The 21,374-nt window shown below is 53.3% G+C and overlaps 1 protein-coding gene across 4 annotated transcripts in view; it reads left to right on the top strand.

Annotated features, from left to right (window-relative positions):
• The first annotated feature begins 3,522 nt into the window (after positions 1-3,522).
• Positions 3,523-21,374, top strand: part of PRIMA1 (proline rich membrane anchor 1) — a 62,288-nt gene continuing 44,436 nt past the window's right edge. For 3 of the 4 annotated variants that reach the window (XR_011504739.1, XM_070514227.1, XM_070514225.1), the window contains exons 1-3: positions 3,523-3,663; positions 4,510-4,633; positions 11,683-11,818. Coding sequence is in view for 3 of the 4 variants with exons in the window: in XM_070514227.1 (XP_070370328.1) it covers positions 4,541-4,633; positions 11,683-11,818 (229 nt within the window). In the remaining variant the exon portion in view is untranslated. Of the gene's footprint in view, positions 3,664-3,693; positions 3,820-4,509; positions 4,634-11,682; positions 11,819-21,374 lie in introns of those variants that run through there. The other variant, XM_070514226.1, reaches the window with a different exon arrangement.

The following is a 21,374-nucleotide window of genomic DNA, read 5'->3' as shown; positions in this document are numbered from 1 at the left end:
CTCACTGAGCCTTCTGTTCCTTTTCTCAATATTGTCCCAGAGAAGTTCTGGCATCTTGTTCACTGTAGGCTATTGTCAAGGGAACAAGCACCATCTTGCAAAGCACCTGCTGCAATGGGGTCACTGCTTGGTCTTCAGGGCAAGGGGAGCTGCTCCATTCTGACAAAGGGAAAAAGGGTGCTTCTACCAGCCAGAGGATTTAGGAAGGTTTCTAGGTCCAAGATTTTCAGGTTTGTCCACCCAAATGCCTCTTACCTCTATTGCAGATCACAAGGTCCAAGTCTTTCCCTATCAGAGCCCTGACTTGGACATAGGACACCTGTGTGGCTGCACGGTTAGTCTTCTTTTTGGCTCTGCCACCCTTACAATCAGAACCTGAGCCTAATTTTCAGCACAGTCAGTCTTGTGGATGTCAAGAGATGAATGTCCTTAAAGTGTTCATAAAGCATGCCTTAAGTTGGCAAATGGCTTCTCTGAGCCTATTGTCTTCTTTTTGCAAAACCTCCAGTACTGTCAGAAGAAGCCACCTAACCCCACCATCTTTATGATTATCATTTCCCCACATTGACATAGTGCAGCAGCCACTTGACTTCCCAAAGCCTTGCTTTCTACCTGCATCTCATTCCAATTAGCTGCCAGTGAAGCTTTAGAAACTGTAAAGTCGCTATACGCCAGGTAAGACCCTGCTTACCGTCAGTAACGGGGCCTCTCTTGCTTCCACATAGATGGGAAATTCAGCTCCAACGTCCCATCCAAAAGATTTGCTTTCTAGGGACACTTGTAGTACCAACTTCCCCGGGTCCTTAGGAGACAGAGCATGAAGCAATGCTTGCTTGCTAATACTTTATTGAGGGATACAATCCTAGGGCCATAAAAATAAGAGGAAAAGAGAAGTGAAGCCAAGAAGGAAGGAAGTAAATACAGGGTTGTGTGTTGAGCGGGCCACATCTTCAGAAGAAACACTGCCCGTTGCTCACGCATGCCTACTGGACATCTCCTGACAGCGCAAATGAATCACTACAATCCATATGCTGTGTCCCTCCCATCTCTCGCCTTTCATTGGTCAAAATTTGCCCCAAGGTTTAACTCCCTGCATTTCTGAGTAGTTATCCGGCCCGTGTAGGCAGATCTCAGGTACCGTGGTGTGAGTTGCCATCTGAGTCTGGAAGGGGTGAGAGGAGTCAGAGCCTGCCTAGGTCCTGCCATGGCACGAGGGAGCTGGTGACAGAGCCTAGCTTCAACCTAAGGGAGGCTGTGCTGTTCCGTGGTGTTAGGAGGACCAAGAGGATGTGGGGGCAGGTGACGCTCAAGAGGTGCCTAGATTGAGTCCAGTACAGGAATATTAAAGACCAGAACGGATACTGCAGGCTTTCTAGCACGCAAAACCTGCCCAGGTTCTCCCACAGTACAGAACCTCTAGTTGGGGGTCAGTACTTCTGAATCCAGGTGAGCAGCTGTGTGATCCTGGGTAGGTCACGTCTCTGTACCTGTCAAATGGGGCAATTACATTTACCCCGCAGAGCTGTGAGAACTGAATTAAAATGTGATATAAAAAACATTTTTAAGTGGCAAAGAGCTCCATGTATAAACCACAGGTCATATCTAAGGACTGAAGTTGTGTACTGAACGAAATACCCCAACTGGCTTAAGTGGAAAGACATGAAAATACTCAGTGTTACTTGACCTCAGACGACCAATAGGGCTCAATTTTGTGCCTCATTCTCCTGCTTCAAACTGTTGGTGAGAGAAAGTCATCTAGGAAGCCCCCCACCCACACCAATATTTTCTTCCCATGCCTCCTCCTCGATGATGGGCCCCTTAAAGGCTGCAACAAGATCTGATTTGTCCAGTGTTGGATACACAGCATCGAACCCTCTGTCTGGCCCTTCGTAGGTGCTCACAGACACCATGTATGGAATGAATGAATAACTGAACGAATGAACAAACGAACCAGTATCTCCACATCTTTCCCCAAGGGATTCCCAACACCTGAAATACACGCCCCGACTCCCAGCAGGTCCTCTTATCCTGGAAGACTTTACTGCTCCTGCCTCCAGCCTTCGCTCTGTCCTCCACTTCCAGTGCGGGCCCCTTCTCACGCCGCAGCTGACCGTGGGACGTCAGCGGACAGTGGAACAGCTGATTTTATTATCTGTCTCCCAGATCAGATCCCAAGCTCTAGGAGGGGACAAGGCTTCATTCACGTTTGTCCCCCAGCATCTCACTGCTTCAGATGTGGCTCTACAAAGTTTGTATGGAGAAGAGCCTTGGGTCAGCACTCTGCGTGAAGGAGGTTGCTAGCAAATTGGTCTGAAAGCCGGTTTGCAGAGCAAGCAGTTTATACTTAGTGCGTGTGTTTATATGGGGTGACTGAAGGGCGCCCACAGAGACTGGGGAAAGGAACTAAGTAAATGTGTCTTTAGTGAATGGACCTTAGTGCCTGACTCTCCTCTCTGTCCTGAGCCCCTAGAACCCCTGCCCAACCTAAAAATAGGATTGTCCATGCCTCGGGGGGCCTTCTGGAAGGCCACCCCATCAGTCAAAGCGCTGCCAAGCGCTTCCACCCGACGAGCAGAGCGGCTGCGCCTACCTGTGGTGCGGCCTGTGGGGCCAGGGGCAGCTTGTTTGAAAGAAACGTAACGGGCTACTTCGCGACCGACTTGTTGATAATCTTGCCTCAAACAGGAGTCTGAGCTGGTAGAGAAAAAACAGCGGTAGAGAGGTCCTCCCGAGGGCCGTCGGCAACTCCTTCCAAGACGCAGCCGCGCGGTTGGAGAGGTCCCAGTCCTGGGAGCACGGAAGAGAGAACCCGGCCCTGGGCTCTGCCCGGGAGGTGCGGCCTGCACCTTGGAGCCCGGGAGCCTACGCCCTCTCCGAATGGGGCGGGGGAGGGGCGAGTCCGCAAGCACCAAGCGCAAAAAGGGGCCTCCGCAAGTCAGTCTTTACCCTCTTCCCGCCGCCTCGGAGAAACTTGGGGGGAGGGCAAGCAAGGAGCAAGACCCCCCGGAGCCTGGAGTCCTCTTCCTCGCGGGTGAATAAATTATTAAGCGCCCAATACACAATAGCCTCGCTAGATGGAGACGAGCAATCACTGCAGCGGCGCTGGCGGCGGCGGCGGCGGCGGCGGCGGGGAGCGCGGGCGGGAGCGCAGCCCGGGCGGGAGGCGGGCGAGGCTCTGGCGAGGCTCACGTCTGTTTTCCTTTTTCGTGCATTATTTATTTCGCCTCCGCCCGCGGCCCTGCTGCCCGAGCGGGCGCTCCCGGCCAGCGCCTCTCGCTGCCGCTTCCCGCGGGCCGGCGTGACTGGAGAGGAGAGCTCGGGCACCCCCGCGCCCCGGGCAGCCGCGCGGCGCCACCGGGAAGGGCGGGGACCCGGGCAGGGCACGCGCTGCCGGCTCCAGGCGGCCTGGAGGAGACTTTCCCCGCCTTCGCCTCCGCCTCGGCAGCTCGCCCAGGGCCTGGGCGCGGGGTGCCGCCTCTCCCGCCCCGAGCGCGGCCAGGCGCAGCCCGGAGCCCCCGCGCCCCCGCGCCCTGTGCGAGCGCGCCGCGCCCGGGCCCCCGGCTCAGCCGCCCCGGAGGCCCAAGCCGCGCGCAAACTTTTGCTCCAGTGCCCGGCGCTCCTCCTCGGCATGTGAAGCCCCCAGGCGCCCGCGCAGTCGCCAGGGTGAGGACCAAGGCCCCGCCTAGAGGGCGGGGGACTGGGGAGGCGGCTGGCTTTAAATGGGGGCTGTCCGGCGGCTCGGGAACAGATTCTGCCGCGAGGGGAGCGAGGACCTCCCCTCCCGGCGCCGAGGATCGGCTGGGGCCGCCGCCAGGCAAGGTGGCGTGAGGCACTGGAGGGGTGCGGGCGGAGATGGAGACATGGGGGAAGCTCACGCCCTGAGGCGGGAGGCCAGGGCTCGGGAGAGCGCGCCAGGGCAAATGGGGTGCGCACGGAGGTGCATATGTTGCAGTGTGCGCAGTGAAGACCGCCAGGGCAGAGAGGGTGCACGCAGCGAGTGTTTCCGTGGTGCTGTGCATGCAGGGTCAGCAAGTGTGCAGGCAGGAGTCGGTGGGTGTGCACGGCTGTTTCTGTGGGTGTGCACGCAGAGTGAGTGTGCTTACTTAGCCGCCGGGTTTGAAGTGTGGTTACAGTGGGAGTGAGTTGTACATGGCTGTTTCTGGGGGAGGCGCACGGGGCTCGGTAAGTATGCTTGGCTGTTTCTGGAGGTGTGTATGGGGCCAAGGGGTGCACGCGGGATTCTGGGGGTGTGCACAGGGCCAAGTCATACACGCAAGGTTCTGGAGGTGTGCACCAGAATAGAGTGTGACTTTTGGGATGCCGGCTTCTGTGAGTGTGCACGAAGGGTCAGCGAGTGTGTAAGCTGGAGTGAAGGGGCAGGCTTGGTTTACGAGGGTGCCCCAGGGTGCGGGGCGTGCCCACCCAACCGGTACTGCTACGTGTGCGAGTGCGCGCCGGCGATGGTGCCCGCGCGGCGCCCGCCTGACCCGCACTTTGCTCCCCTAACAGTTCGCCCCGAGAGCGGGCGCCGCGGGCCGAGATGCTCCTCCGGGACCTGGTGCTGCGCCGTGGCTGCTGCTGGTCCTCGCTGCTGCTGCACTGCGCGCTCCACCCGCTCTGGGGCTTCGTGCAGGTGAGCCGCAGCGCGGGCTGCGCGGGCTGGGAGACCTCCGGGGTAGGACCAGGTTGCGGGGTGGGGGAGGGTCACTTCACTCCCACGACCCCAGCTTCCTGCAGCCACCCCTCTGATTGGTCCTGGGGAAGAGTTTGGGAAAAGAAAAGATGCTAGAGCACCCCACACTCTGGCAGTGAAAAGATAAGAAACTCCAGCGGGAGGCTTCAGTCTGGCCTGCTAAGGCCTGCAGGACAGAGCCTTGCAACAGAAAGGGCTTAGGCACTGCCTTCTTGAGGATAAAATCTTGCAGAAACGCAGGGGAAGAAACCTGAGAGCGTTTTACAAATTTAAAAGGAAAGATGATCCCAAGACTATACATCCTTTATTTGCCACCAGAACCACTAGTAAACTTCAAATTCGCCTTCTTAAACTAGACTTCAACACAGGAGGGGCTGTGCTTCTTATAGGTGGTGGAGTTGGGCATGTGAACAGATTGTGTGTATGGCCACTCGTGGGGAATATAAGAAAAAAACTGACATTCGTCCATCGGTAAGGAGTGCCTGTGGATGGAATTCTCTCCCAGGGTTCCCTAGCCCCAAGGACAGAGGCAGGGCAGCCACCAGCTGGAGTTACTTCTGCTGGGCTTGGAGAGAAGTTTAGAGGGGATGGTCCCTAGTACCTCCCAGAATGTCCACGATCAGTGGTACAGTGGAGCAATAAAGAGGTGGACTTGGTGTCAGCTCTGAATTTTGAGCCCCTGCTCAGCCCCTTACCAGCTGGGGGATTTAGGCAATGCACTTAACCCTCTCTGAACCTTGGTTCCTTCTTCCTCACCGTGCTATTATAAGTACTTGATGAGATAAAGCAAGTAAAGATTACCCAGCGCAGTGCCAGGACCATAAAAAGCATTAAATGGTAGCTGTTGCTGCCCTGATTGTATTAGTAACAGTAATGCTGCTCTTCGGACTGGCTGGCCAGGTACTCTGTTGATCACTGCATTGTCTGTTTGACATGTTTGAATTGCTAGTGGTTCAGCAGGTGCTGGAGCACATTTTTACTGTTTCGGACATTGAAATATCCCACCCTGTGGTATTTACAGCTTCATGTGCTCCTGGTGGCATTTTGGGGGCTGGGGATTATTCAGATGATTGCCCTGAGTAGGGGGTGACAGGAAGAAAGGATGGGATGAGACTGCTTGCCCATCTGCTGTGGTCCTTCAGCTGTCCCAAGCGATGGGGGCCTGCTGGGAACCAGCTCCATTGGTCCAGCTTGGATGGTGGCCTGGGTGACCATAGGGAGAGAACCAGGAGCTGTAATGCTGGAAAGAGGATGCTGGTTGAGTGAGTGGGTTGGCGGGGGTCCACCCCCCACCCCCACGCCAGGCCCATCTTCTGCTCTCTTCTCTGGCTTGTCTGTATCTCACTCACGGTTGTTTTCCTTTTGGAATTGACAGCTTTGTTTAATGTGTGAAACCGCAGTTATTTAACTCAGCTGTGCCTCCTCAGGATTCAGGATTCTGTCACTTCTAAACACTTGGGCAGTTTGGGACCAGCTTCGCTTGTTTGACTTTTAGTTGAATCTCAGATATTAAGTTCGCTTCATTTTAGTATTCATCGGTTTACAGTTTTCTCTCTTCCAATGAGACTTTTTCAGTTAGTATGGAGAGCGACATGATGATGTCGCCGGACTCCAAGACTAGCATTGTGCCCTGTGAACTAGGAGGATCGAAACAGCAGACCTGCGACCTCCCCATCACCAAAAGAAATAATTTTGTGAAAACAGCTCATTTTTGAGCAGTGTCCTTCAGCCAGGCAGTACTTACACAAGGAAGTGTGTGTGTCAGATGCTGTTACTCAATACAAATCAATTTTCGTGAAAATCAATTAGAAAAAGAAACCTCTAGGCAAGTAGAATGGGTAAATCTTGGCTGGAGGCTCTGGAAAAATTAATCTACAAATGATAGGGACTGAGAAGCCAAGGGAAGAGGGGCTTTAGTGTGGATGGATCTGGTTTTTAAGCAAAAGAGCTGAATCCAAGGGACCAGAAGGGAGAAGAGGAAAAAAGAAGGTGCGTCAAGATATATGTTTCCGTTTAAGTGGAGAGGTTGAAATCTGTCACGTCAGAGGAGTTTCTGGAATATAGAGAAAGAACTCAGAGCTATCTGTGCTTTCAAGAGCTTTTTGCCACGAGAATTTCCTGAAGTCGTAAACATTTGGAAGGGTGAGACTGGCATAACAAGGTACTGTAATTAACAGGATAATTGGTGAAGCAAGAGACTGGTGGTCCGCAAGGCATCAGGTCCTACTCTGAAATCTTCCCAAAGCCTCTGGCTTCTGCCTGGAGGATGAGTAACTTAATCATTAAAGTCAGATGACATCTGGATTGCCACAAGGTTGTAGGGGGGCCTTCCCTAGTCTCTCCTCTTTTTTCTTTAATGTGTCTGGAATTGAGATTTTTGAGCTTTTGTGATTTAGGGTTCTTCTAAGTTCACTTCCAGATGATTCCTTTTTTTGCAAGCAAAGAGGATGACAGGCTGGCAAATTTATTAGGTGTGACAGGAGTGTGTCTCATCAAGTTACTGTGGTGCTGGCCTGTCTCCATAAAAGATGCCAGAAGCCATCATCTTTGTGGGCGTCCTCCTAAAGCAATCGTCAGGGAGACAGGCTCTGATCTGGACCTCTGGGTCCCTGTGCTGATGAGGAGACACCCGAGACCCAAGCCATGCTAACCTCCCACTGTGGTCAGTCCCTACAGCTTCGCTTATTTACTCGGCAGCATTTATTGGGCACCTACTGTTTGCCAGGCCGTATGTTAAGTGCAAGGGACTTAATGGTCCCTGCCCTCATAGCACTGTCACTGTGGCACTGGAGAGATAATTAAACAAGTAATTATAGGCAGGAGCAAATAGCTTGGAGATGGGACCTGGTGGAAGAGTCAGCAAAGCCTCGCAGCTGAGACATGAACGAGGAGGAGTCAGGAGGCAGGAAGCAAGCAGGGCAGAAGTGTCCTGGCAGAGGGGACAGCCCCGAGGCTGGAGGAGAGGATGGGGCATTGGGAGAAGCCCAGGGAGGGAAGCCCCAGGGGAGGCCACTGTTGTAGGTACTAACATCTTGCAGTTTGGCCTTGATCCTGAGGACGCTGGGGGTTATTGAAAGTTTTAAGCAAAAGATGACATGATCTCAGATTGGCATTTCAGAAATCTCAGTCCAGCTCCAACGTGGAGCTTGGATTCAGGGAGGCAAGGGTGGAGCAAAGAGACTGGTCAGGGTCGGGTTACCCAATTTAGCAAATAAGAATACAGGACGTCTAGTTAAATTTGAATTTCACATAAACAATGGGTCAATCTTTAGCATAAGTATATCCCATACCATATTTGGGACATACTTATACTAAAAAATTGATTGTTAATTTATCTAAAATTCAACAAATGTCCTGTATTTTCTCAGGCAACCCTGGGTGAAAGGTAAGTGCTGCCCAGTGGCCTGGTTTAGGGCCGTCGCAGTGGGAATGGGAGAAGTGGATGGATTCAAGGGCTATTTAGGAGGCAACATCCACTGGACCAGACAGCTGCACTGATAGTCCAGGAGGGAGAGGGAGGTGGCAGCCATGGAGTACCATGTCCCCCAGACCAATCCAGGTGACTGCAGGACCTACCTGAGCCTCAGGATTCTGGGCCCAGGAGAGGGCTGCAGAGCAGAGGCGGAAAAGCAGACCGTAGCAAAACGAATAAAAAGTGGTCCCCAGAAGTAATGATACCAGCTTTTACTCTGTGGGCCTTAGGCAAGTCATTGACCTCTCTGGGCCTCTGCTCCTTCTTAGTCAAGTCCAGCTAAGAGCAGGTGACTTCAGGGGCAAGTTTCTTCTCCTTGTGGGACTCCCCAAGATATAAACCAACCAAGCTGGGTGCTGAGACAAGCTCCCAAGACAGGTTTCCTCTCTACTGGTCTCATACAACATCACCAGCCCACAGAACCCCAAAGTGGACCCAGAGGTAGGGAATGGGGTGGATGCTGTGTTTCTCCACCGGTGGGCAGACCATCCCCCAACCCACCTTTTCACTGAGCTCCAACCCAATGCCGGGCCCTGGGCAGCTCCGTACGTTGCTCAGCCTTGCTGAGCCTGTCGTCCCACCTGGTAAGTGTGGATAAAAATACCTACCTTTCCCAGATACCTCATGGGGCAATGAGAGCCTGTTTCCTGTGGCTGACACACAGTAGGGCTCAGGAAGTCACACTTAGTCAGGATTAACAAAGCACAGACCCACCCACCTGCCTGTCCCAAGGCACTCATGGCCTAGCGCCGGGGGAGAAGTGCCCAAAAGAGAAGGGTTTACAAGGTGAAGAAGCAGCACTGAGCAGGGGGTCTTATTCGGGGGGGTGTGGGGTTCAGGATGGCTTTCCGAAGAAGGCTGTGTGACAACTGGATGTGAAGGATGAATAGAAGTTGGCAAGCGGAGAAAGAATCTGAGTAACCAATGTCAGTCGACAGAGGCTCGGCGGCTACAGGCTGGTGTGCTGGATCAAACGTCAGCGAGGGCCCAAGTGGGGCCCACCCTCAGAGAGAAGGACAGGCGGCCAGGACTGGACCCTCTCGTGATGACAGGTGGTTATGCAGCTGGGCCTGCTCCCCTTTCAGCAGGGCCGTCATATGAGAGATCATAGATTTTTACAATGCGGTGGGCTCCTTCCATCCCTCCCCCCTCAGCCTGGAAACTTGGCCCCGATCTTCCTGCCTATAATTTCATCGCATTAAACCCTCTTATACAGCTGTGCCCTTATATCCTCTCACGGAAATAGGTCATTGTGTTGGGCTAGGTTAAACAAACGTGCTCCTCTTGAACTGTCTCGCATAAATTGCACCTTGCAGAATGGGGAAGTAATTGCTTCAAGTTCACATACTGGGTAGAGTTCATTGGAGAAGCGATCTCTGAGGCCAGCCGTTGGGAGAAGGGAGCTTTCGAGCAACCCCCACCGTCGTAGAAGGTCAGAATCCGGAGGCCAGGCTCGAAGATGGGAGGCCAACAATTGTGTTGGTGGAGAAACCAGCGGATTGGCCACTGTTGTCTAAGGAGTTAATCATCTCTGAAAAATAATTAAGAGAAAAGGCTCGCCATCTGAGGATATGCTCTTCCCAGTGGGAGATAAGCTTGCCTTCCAGAGTTTGAAACACGGTCAATGGTCCTTTAAAAACACTCAGAGGTGGTGAGCGGGAGCTTCTTGGCCTGGTAGATATTATGCCAGGGCTGTAAATCAGTTCACCTCCTGCAGCTACCGCGGTGGCCATTACCCAGCCTGCTTCGAGCGCGGCAGGCTGCCTCTGCGGGGCCCGGGACCCGTGCAGCAGAGACACTGCCCTGGCCTCTGGAGGCAGCCTGCGCAATGCGTTTCCCGAAAGCGGGCCACATGGGGCTGGCTGCAGGGAAATTGGGGTTCTGGGGTTCTACTCCCTCGAGATGACAGCCAGAGAAATTAACCGTGGGCATCTGTGAGGCGGCGGGGGGCGACCACTAAGTCTTTCTTTCATGCCTTGAAATCATCTTGTTCCCTGGGACAGGCACAACATGCTAGACTGATGGATTCACCGGGCCCTGCTGTCGGGAGGGATGCTGGCAGTCACTCTAACCAGCGCTTCTCATGCTGGCCATACGTTAGAAGTTTAACCTGGGAAGTTTAGACAGAATACCCAGGCCCGGCTGCACCTGTGGACTTTCCCCTTTCACTGCTCGTGGGCGAGGCTCAGGCATGCGTATTTGAAGGCGCCTGGGAGATCCTGTGCGCAGTCAGGCTCGGGAACCACTGCTCAGGCACAGCTCCCTCCTGCTGCCCTTCCTAGTTTACAGATGGGGAAACCAAGGCCGGTGTCAAAAGAACACCGGACCAGGATTCAAGAGGCGTGAATTCTGGTCGGGTTTTTAATAATCATTCGTTTGTTCATTCATTCATTCGCCAAATATTTATTGAATGCCAGGCATTCCCTTAGGTGCTGGCTTATGATAGAGAAAAAAATAAAAGGCCTGGCCTCTGCCCCCATCGAGCTGACAGTCCAGTGATGAATAGAGGTATGGACGGCCAGTCTCACCCAAATGTAGGTTTCTGCCCCACAGACTAGAACCCAGTGCCAGGAGAGCCCAGCAAAAGGAGATCTGGCCAGGTCAGGGAGGTCAGAGCTGTCTCCCTGAGGAGGTGACAGCCAAGCTGAGTAATGGGCAGAGCAGGAGGAAGGTGTGGGAGGACACTCCGGGCCGTTGGAGCAGCGTGTGCAAAGGCAGGGAGCCATGTGCAGCATCCAGGGACTGGAAGGAGGGCAGTGAGGGCAGAGCAGAGGGCCGGAGCGTGGGGCGAGGTGGGGCTGGAGACGTTGTCAGGGGCTGCCTGTGCAGGGCCCTGTGGCTGCGCGATCCCGGAGCTGTGGGCAGGCAGTCAGGGGTTGTCTAGGGGCTGGTCAGATGTGTTTCCCACAAGACCGCTGGGGGCCTCGTGGGTAATGTTGGGGAGTTTGCCCTGCTCCCCTTGGTGGCATGGGACACCAGAGCAGAGGCCTGGCCGGGTAAGCTTCCTTCCCCAAGATGAGGGGACCTTGACCCAGGGTGGACACAGGAAGGTGGTCAGGAACTGAAGCCGGAGAGAAGGTGAGGGCTTGGCCTTGCGCCGTGGTGGCCAGGAAGGCTGGAGAAGTGGTTGGCTCAGGTTACCGAGGAGGTGAAATCAGATCCTGTCACCAACTTGGTGTGAGAAACTTGGGCAGCCGCAGCTGCTGCCTGGGCCTCAGTTTCCTCATGTGTCTGATGGGAGGGTCTGGGAGTTGACCTTCAAGTTCTTGTCTACCTCTCATTATACCCAAGTCAGTTGCCACTGTCCCAGAGCCGGTTCCTGACTGAGCTGGAAATAAAACCTGGGTCTCCAGCCTGCCAGGCCAGCCTCCCACAACACTGTTCCCTTTGAGCCAACCCAGCTCTGTCTGTTCTTCCTGTCCCGATCCAGGGGAAGGAGGGAGTGGCTGAAGGGGGCCCATTTCGGCTCCCAGTTGCTTCATCATCTTCCCTCCGGCACGTGTGCCCATTTCTGCAGGTGACCCACGGGGAGCCCCAGAAGTCCTGCTCCAAGGTGACTGACAGCTGTCAACACATCTGCCAGTGCCGACCCCCTCCCCCGCTGCCCCCGCCACCCCCGCCCCCGCCGCCTCCCAGACTCCTCTCTGCTCCAGGTAAGTAAAGGCTCGCTCCGTTTCCGGGCTTCTCTTTGTGTCGTCTGGGCCCAGGAAGAACCTGTGAGCATAGCAGAGGGCCGCCTTGCTTCCTTTGTAATTTTCCACTGGCCGAGCAGGAGAGAAGCCAAGGCCCAACTTTTCTCTGCAGTCTGCAAAACGCCTTTCCCACAGAATGTTCCTGCGAGATGGAGAAGGATGTTTCTCCATGGGTTAATCAGATAAAAGTCAATCTCCATTTGATGAGTGACTCCGCCTGGATTGTTCCTAAGGCCAGACCTTTAAGGGGGGCGGCCACCGACGCTGGTCTTAAATACTGCGCCCACGCACATGGTTTCGTTTTTCCATTTTAATTCACATTTAAGGAGGCAATTAGTACAGAACCGAAGTGGAGGCTCTGGGAGCAAAGTTACATGGATGCCTTTCAGCCATTTGCAGCAAATTCTGCTCAAAACCCCCCTTTCTCCTGTTTGCCTTGATTTCATCTCTGAACAATTTGATTGCCTGGTCATTCAAACAAAGGAGGGTTTCTTTAGCCAGAAATGGCCTCAGCCCCGACCCATAGGGGTTAAGTTCCCAGTTTATATTTCTACTTGATAAGGTCTCTAACAAGAGAGTCTGTATTTTGGATGGATCACTCAAGTTTCAGCCCGTAAAATGCCCGTGATCTTGTGTGGGTCTCCCTCATTCCACACATCTCCGTTGAATTATTTGGGGCCTATTTTAAATAACCTTGACGACACTTGTTCTCTGGTAGGCTATGTTTCCAGGCTCAGTGTCCAGGCAGTGACACAATGTTCTGGACGATCTTTGCGGCTCATGTGTATGTCTGCCTTTGTGTGCTCGACCCCCACCTGCCTCCATTCCTACCTGACACCTGTGGCCCAGTGCTTCTCCGAGCGTGACCCTCGACACTGCCCAGAGCGTTTGTTTTAAGTGCAGCTTCAGAGGCCCACTTCAAGCCCACCGAGTCAGAGTCTTTGGGGTGGGGCTTAGGAATTGATGTTATGACAAGTTCTGAAGTTCAAATGCAAGGCGAAGTCAAGCACCTGGGCCTACCAGGCCCTCTGCTCCAGGCCTTCTATCTGGATCCTTCCATCCCAGGATGCTCACCTCCTCCCCTCTCCTGAGGAACCCCTGGGCTGTACTGTCAGGCCCGGCCTCAGGCACCTGCCTGTGGAGCTCATTCCCTTCCATTCCTTCAGAATTCCTCTTCCTTTCACCATTTAGGCTCCAGGCCTGTCCTGTCTCCAGGTCTGCTTGTGTCTCATGGATCCGCATCCCCCAGTTAGAGTCGTTTCAGTTCATCCTGTGCTAACTGAGCTTCTGCGCCAGACACAGAGGTGAAAGACCGCTCTGTTCTTCTGGGATCTCTCAGCCTCAAAGGGAGGACCCTCCTGTCGGCAACCCACAACAAGTGGCCTGAGAGAGCTCAGAAATTGTTCTCCAAGTGCACTGGAAATCCCTGAGTAGTTGGGCCACAGTAAACAGCATCCTTGACCTGGATCTTAAAGAATAAACGGGATTGTTCTAGGTTGATAAGGAGATGGTGGGGAGAGAGAATCCAGGCGGAAGGAACAGCATGGGCAAAGGCTTGGAGAAATCTGACCCTGGGAGACTCATCTTGGGAGTCACAAGCCCTTCAGTGGGTTGAAAGGAGGGGTGAAGGGGCGGACTGTGACAGGCCTTGTGTGCCTGGCTGAGCAGATCACGTTTTATCCTGTGACTTGTTGTTTGCCAAACATCCTTCACCATATCCAAATACCTCCTGTTATTTGCCTTATTTTTTCTTTAAATAGACTCACTTTTGTGTTTACACAAATTAATTTCCAAAGCCAATTTTATATAACTACTGCCAATGGAAAACCAGGATCACTTGCATAAATAGAAGGTGACGATAAAAATAAATGCAATGAAAACAAAACCAATGTTTTAAAGTTCCAGCCTGCTGCGGAAGGTTCTGAGCTCAAGGCCTTCTCTCTTTTTGTTAAAAAGGGAGAGAAGCAAGTGGTAGAGAGGTGTTAGAGCCGCGGGAGCACCATGCGGAGATTTTTCTCTGTAAAGAAATCAGAAGGTCTGTAAGGGAATCAAAAGGAGTCTAGGTTTCTTGTTCTGTTTCACTGTGTTTGAGCGCCGGGTCCATGTGCCATCTAAAATCAGCTCATTTAACTGCAGGACAGGCACCCTGTCCTTTAGGAAACCGCTACGGACAGTGATGGGGTGTTAAGCAGGGAAGTGACGTGATTCTGTATTGTCTTCTTCAGAAGGATCAGCTTTCCCTGTGGAAGGTGGGTTGGGGGTGAGCTGCCACACTGGAGTCAAGTGGGGGACTCGAGATAATTCAGCCCCCAGACCATCCCTGAGGGCCTGAAGCCAGGCAGGGGGCTGCAGAGAGGGGGAGGCAGGCAGGGAGTGCCCAGTGTGAGGGGACAGAGGCCTCATGTTGCGATTTGGGCCTGAGGGCCCTTCTGGGTGAGGGAAGAGCAGGCGTGGTTTGATCCTTTGGCGGGACTTTCTCAGTTACTCGTAGCAGAAACCTATCCTGAAGTGGCGTCAGCAATACACAAACAAGGAGAGAGATGTTTGTTTTTTGGCTCATGCATTAGGATATTCCAGCAGCAGATCTTATAAGATGATTGTGTTGGATTTCTGTCTCTGTCTTTCTCTTCTGATTTCTCCTGGGTCGCCTTTTCTCTCAGGCTGGCCCAGTCCCTGTGGCTCCAGGCTCCAGTGTTCCATCAACCTTACAGTCAGAAATCTCCCTACAAAGACAGCTTCCCTTTCCCAATCCTTCAACTAAAGTCCTGGGGCTGACTTTCATTGGACCAGCTTGGGTCAGTTGTCCATCTTTGGACCAATCATGGTGGCCTACGGGAGGGAATATTCTGATTGGTCAGGCCAGGGCCATGTGACCACCCTTGGAGTTGGGGGCCGTGGATAGAGGTTAAGGGAGTGGTGGCTTCCGAAGAGGAAATCCAGGTAGAGGGACTAGACCCCAAGGATGAGGACATGGACACTGGGCATGGAGGACAATGGAGGCACCCCTCAGCCATGATGTGCTCCAGTGGCAGGGAATGTGTTTCGTACATTCTCTTGGTCCTTGTTGAGCTCAGCCCAGACCCTGCACACAAGTAGAGCCCAATGAATGTCAGACAGAGATATGGCCACATGCGAAACTTCTGCCTATTCTAGAATCCCCAAGGAATTAGCCTCTCCCAGAGGGCACAGGGCCTCAGTGCTACGAAACCTCTGTTGTCATTTAACAAGTGTGCCTGGAGCTCACCAGATGCTGGCCTCTGTGCCAGGGGCTAAGAAGTCAGCAGTGAGCAAGAGAGGGGCGGCTCCTGCCCTCATGGAGCTCCTGGTCCAATGGACCGTCATTTACAGGAGATGTTTGCAGGAGTGTCCTTTCCTGCCATCTTTCTGGATACGCTGGCTCCAGGCACATGTCATCCCTTGCCCATGTGGTCATCGATGTGCCTTGCATCCTTGCTGCTCACAAAGGCCTCTCCTTCCCCTGGTAAACGTTGGCCAAGTGCCTGCTCCATGTCCAGCCCCTTGTTGGGCACAGAGGCGCAGAGGGACTTGTCCTCACCAACAGGGGCTGGGTAATGAAGAGAGGGAGAGTGCAGCCTAAGAGGCTCAGTCCGTGAGCCTAGGTTGGCTGCTGGCCCTGCCACTTCCTCTGTATGATTTTAAGAGGATTGGTTAACTTAAGCCTCAGTTTCTTCTTCTATAAAGTGGGTTTGAGGATCACACCTACCCCCCGCGTTGACTTGAGGATTCCAGAAATTGAAAAGAACTTTTGAAAACTGGGCAGGTATCCATTGCTAATCATCCCGTAAAATCCTTCTGATCAAGAGCAGCCTGTGAGCACTAAACTTGGGGAATTCAAAGGCGCTGTTGGGGAAGGACATGTAATTCCAGAAAGGAGGATCTGGGAAGGCGGGAAGGAATTCCCTGGTAGACCTTGGATCTGCAGGAGCACAGGGAGGCCAGACAGGGAGTGGCTGAAGCAAAGGCTCAGAGTTAGGAGCCCAGGATCAGGTAGGATGCTCGTGCTGAAGGAGTCAGCATCTCGGTGCATGTCTGGGGTGGAGGAGAAAGAGGGGAGAGAGAAACCTCTGCACGTATCCATGCAGACCTGTCAAATCTCCCATGGGAAGTAACGGCCAGAAACCTTTGTCAAAACTGTTGCCACCCTCCACGAAGAGGCCTTCCTCTTCGTCCAAAGAAAGATGGTGACCAGGATGTTCAGGGTGACCAACTTGTCCCGGTTTGCCCGGAACTCTCCCGGTTTTAGCCCTGAAGGTCGTGCATCCTGGGAAACCCTTCAGTCCTGGGCAAACCAGGACAGTTGGTCACCCTACTGCTGGGCCACGCTGATCTGGCCAAGGCAACATGTTTTTTTGTTTTTTGATATGTTTGTTTTTGGTGTGTTTGTTTTGTTTTGTTTCACCATGTAACTTTCCAGAGCACTGACCCCCCAAAGTCCATCTGGAGCTCATGGCCTGTAGGGCAGCTGAGCCCTGCATTCTTCAGGGGGTCCCAGCTCTGCGCCGCCCCGTGCAGCAGCCCTGGCAAGAGTGTTGAGACAGCCCTGCCTGCCGCTGGGAAGAAGCATGGGCATGGTTCTTGTGATGCGGAAGATTCTTGAGCAGCATCTCCACTCTCTGCCCTTTGTTTCCCCGGCTCTGCCCACAACCCTTCACCCTTAGGCTGAGGTGGCATCTGCCTAGGGCAGCTGCACTTGGTAAACCTGCCAGCTGAGGGTCAGAGGGCGGTACCAGTGGTTGTCCAACGTGAATGTGGTTGGAATTCCCTGGAGGCCTTGTTTAAACCCGGGTTGCTGGACCCCATCCCCAGAGTTCCTGAGTCAGTAGGTCTGGGATTTGCATTTCTAACACATTCTTGGTCATGCTGATGTTGCTGGCCCCGGGAGCACACTGTGAGAACCAGCGTCCCTAGAGTGGCAATCAGGTCCAGGGCCTTTCGAGTCAGACCCAGGCGGTCCATGCCCAGCACGTCACATCCCTTCCAGAGCCTCAGTTTCCTCAGCTGTAAAGTGGGGCTGATGATACCTACCTGGGAAGGGGTTGCTGTGAAGACTGGAAATTATCCAGGCTGTCTTTGGCAGAAACTACATGCTTGAGAAGCACTGTTGTAGCTTGGTGGCACATGGCCTGGCTTCCTGCCCTCCAGACCCGGGGTCAACCCTGGTTCATTAGCTAAGTGATTTGGACAAGGTGTCCTTAACTGCTGAGGCCTCAATTTCCGTGTCTGTAAAATGGGGCTAATGATAATACCCGCTATACAAGGGTGATTGTGAGGATCCGATGCCTTAAAGTTAACACAGTACAGAGCCTGGAACCCAAATAACACTCAACAAATGGCAGCTAATAGGTAATATTAATGGTAACAGTAGTAATAATGTCAGTGACCTGCAGGCTGGGAGTTGCTTAAACACAGATCTGGCACCTCTCTGCTGAGAAAGGAGCATCCAATTAGAAACTGGAGGATGAATTGGGTCTCTAAGGATGTGTAGACTCCCGTAGGTATTCAACAGGAAGCAAAAGGCTTTCAGAGTTCACCCGGTGCCCCTTTCTAGAGGGCAGCCCTCGCTAGAGTCCTCGGGGTGGAGATATTTCTGGAAGACGTGGGCGGGGGTGAACCTTGGCACAAGCATGCTTGAAGGCCTGACCGACACGCCCAGGGCAGCCGCCAGAGCTGAGGACCGGGGCTGACTCTGTAAATGTCAGTGGTGGCCCGTTGGTACCCGCATGTGACTCAGACGGCTGAGGCCGCGGAAGGAGACGTGCACCAGACCTCAAGGAAAGGCACATACACCCCCTCTGTGAGACCTGCTTCTGAGGCTGATGGGACCAAAAATAGCTGTGGCAGAACAGAGGCGTGAGCCTGCGTCCCCGTAGTGCCTGTCTTTAAGGAGTTCAAGTCACTGATACAGATTTTATTTTTTGCAGTTATTTTATTCTTAGAAAAACCAGAAGAGAGGTTAAGGGACTCCCCGAAGGTCACACAGCAGTGGTGGAGCTAGGAATGGGGTCACCTCGTTCCCCATCCTATGGGCCAAGGGCCAAGTTTTAATAGAGAGAGAAACAAACAGGACTGTGGAAGTTCTAGAATGCTGTTTTTAACTTTACGCAGAACCCTAGAAGGAAACCAACATTTAGTTTGCGATACTGAGGTGGAAGCTCTGCTCTCATCTCCTTTCATCCTTAAACACTCCTTAGTGGTAGGTGATATTATATTATCCCCAATTTCTGTGAGGCGCCTAGGGCTCAGAGAGGGCGAGTTACTTATTCCAGGCTGCCCAGCTGGTAAGGAAGGGAGGTAATTCAAGGCCGTCTGATTTCTGCCTGCTGCATCCTCTGCCTGACTCTCCCCCTCCATGGCTGAGCATCAGCCAAGGGGTCCCCGTTCCTTTCCTTGCATAGGCCTTGCCCCTTTCTGTCTCTGCATATACTAGTCCTTCTGGCTGCCAGGCTTCCCCTCAAAGTAGTTAACATTCACTCGTGCAGATCTCAGCTCAGCTGTCCTCCAGGAAAACCTTCGCTGACTTCCACAGAGCTCACACTCTGCCTGTTCTGGTTCTCCATGGCTAGGGAACAAATCACCCCAAAGTTAGTGGTTAAAAAAACAATGCATATACGTCCTTGCCTCTCAGGGTTATGGGGGTCGACGGGGCTCCACTGGGAGGTTCTCGCTTGGGGTCTTCCATGCGATTATATTCAGTTGGCCAGGGCTGGAGGCTTCTCGAAGCCTTCCTTGCTCATGTCTGGTGGTTGATGCTGGCTCCTGGTTGGGTCCCCACCTGGGCCTGTCCACCGAAACATCTACACGCGATGCCTCCATGTGGCCCCGGCGTCCTCATGGCCTGGCGGCTGGGTTCAAACCTGAGAAGCAAGTGGAAACTGAATCCCTTTGGATGCTGTCCCTGAGGAAGTCACACAGCATCACTTCCACTGTGTTCTTTTCCTTGGAATCCCATGACCGAGTGACCCCGCAGCTCCCGTTTGAGGAGTGGGGAATTTCATTCCACCTCTTGATAGAAGAGTGTCAGAGAATTTGCGTCCGTTTTAAAACTACACCACCCTCCATCACCATACATACATGCACACGTCCTTGAACTTTTCCTCTTCCTTTATGGCAATCATCCCACCCTTTGAATATTTAATGAATTACTTCACTAATGCCTGGATGCCTTGCTAGATACAGACTATTGCTGTGAGGCAGCTGTCCGCTTACAGTCTCAGCCCCTTGGCGCACGCCTGGCCCATCCTGGGTCCTCAGTAGCTACTAATTCATTTCTTTTGCAAAGATTTTTGACTGTTCACTACATGCCAGGCACTGTGCCAGGTTCTGGGAATGTAGTGGTGAACAGCACAGTAGGGCTCCTGCCGTCTGGGGTTTATATTTGGCTGCGTGGATGCACGGGCAGGGCAGGGGCTGGGACAGAAAATGAATAAGGCAAAAACATTGCTGGAAAAATAGAAGGTAACCTGTGCTACAAGGGTAATTAAAATCGTAAGATCTGATGAGGGGTAACTGGGTGGTCCCTTAGATTGCATGGTCGGGGGACAGGAGATGACATCTGAGCTGAGAGCCAGTTGAAGGAAGTAGTTGGCAAGGCAGATCTGGGGGAACATCGTTCCCAGCAGAGGGAACAGCAAGTGCAAGTTCCTCGTGCACTTGGGGTCCGTGAAGGGCCAGGGTGCTGGGTGAAGGCAGACAGAAGGAGGCGAGGCCCCGAGGGAGGCAGTGCCCGGACTACACAGGGCCTTTGAGGCTAGGGAAGGGACTGGGTTTTATCTTAAGTGCAACTAGAAGCTTCTGGAAGTTTTGAGCAGGGGGGTGGCTTGGCCTCATCTACACGTTACACAGACTGACTCCCACTGAGGAGGAAGTCACTCTGGTCCAGGCGAGAGACAGTGGTGCGGGAGCCGGTGCTGTGGCCTGGATGGGGGGCAAGGGGAGAGGCGACAGTGTCGAGCCCTGGTCTGATTTAGGATGGTTTGCAGGCTGGGGTGATAGGACTCGGTGATGGCTGTGGTTGTGGGGAGGGAGGGGATGCGGGGCATCACGAGGTTTGGGGGAATGAATGAGCGAGTGGAGGAAGCCATAGGACGTCACTCACAGCGCCCCCTCTCCTTGGTCCTCTCAGGATGTCTGTGGTCTCACCAATGGGATAATGAAGCTGATAGGTGGTGCTGGGAAGGGGTTAGCAGAGGCTCAAATGTCCCCCAGTGTGTTTTAGCGGCTGCCATTTTAAGGATAACCTCTGGGGTTTTAGCATGAGTCCAAGTTTAACTACTCTTCATCTCTATAAAGAAGCTAACCAGATGCCCTTCTGGGGAGTGATGAGTTTGGGGCAAGCAGAAGAGGAGGCCCTTGGAGGGATCTAAAGCAGAGGCTGGGGACAGCGAGTGAGGCCGACCCGCAGATCTGCTTTCTCTGCAGGGCGCCAGGCTCCTTATGAAAGCGTGTGAACGCCACAGCACTGTCCTTGCCAGGAGTGAGCGTGTGGGCATCAAACACAGGCCATGTCACTTGACGTTTCTTGCTTCATGCGCTGTGTTGGTGCCAGGCTGGTCTTCACTGCTGCCACGGGTTCGGACCTTGGGGTATTAGATGTTCATCACTTGTGGGAGCCTGGGTTTCTGTCCTGTTGTCTTTGAGCCACTTGCCTGGTCGGAGGGTAGGAGGACCTGGAGGCTGGGCCTGGCTCTGGCTCTTCCCAGCTGTGTGCTGGTCGCTCAAGCTTTCTGAGCTTCCATTTTCTCATCTACAAGTGGGGGGTGATGAGCCGTCCTCTCCGGGGTGGTTGTGGGAGTGCAAATAATACATATGAGGACCCAGCCCAGCACCCGATGCGTTCCCACTCTCAGTCAATGGCTCTCTTGTCAATCTGGTCCTTGCTGGAGCAAGTCTCTTACCCTAACTGATCTCAGCTCCCTGTGAAGAGGGCTGGCCCTGGCTTGCATTTCCACTCTGTGCTGAGCACGGTGTCCGTGTGAGCATGATTCTCGTCCTTGGACTTGAGCATCTGCTATCCATAAGCGCTTTAATAGTTGCTGGCTTTTTTTTAAAAAGTGATTTTATTTTTTTTTAAGTACTGAATTTTCCTTTCCCAATTCAATAATGCAATTGTCTATATCCAGCAAATAAAAGATTACGAATTTATGTGGACTTTAATTTACTCAACAAACCTTTATTCTTTGATTTATTGGACAAACACTTGCCAGGAGGTTGTGCGGAGGCCTATTCTGGGGCTGCAGAGACGAACTGGACGCGGCCCGGCCCTCGGGAACCCACCTCTGGTTGGATGCTGGAGCCCCGGCTGCACCTTGGCCTCACCTGGGAGGTTTCAAAATGACTGATGGCTGGGCCCACCCGAGAGGGAGGAGATTCTTGTGTGAAGCAAGGTTGGGGCCCTCGGCTATAGCCAGAGGCACAAGGCAGGAAGGGGTCTGTGCCAAAAATAAGGAAGAGGTGAGGAGCCATGGAATTGAGGCCAAAAGCCAATGAGACTTGTACA

Source organism: Equus asinus, chromosome 7 (genome assembly GCF_041296235.1).
Source record: "Equus asinus isolate D_3611 breed Donkey chromosome 7, EquAss-T2T_v2, whole genome shotgun sequence".
In the NCBI taxonomy this organism is placed as follows: domain Eukaryota; kingdom Metazoa; phylum Chordata; class Mammalia; order Perissodactyla; family Equidae; genus Equus; species Equus asinus.
This window is presented reverse-complemented; position numbering and strand designations above follow the sequence as displayed.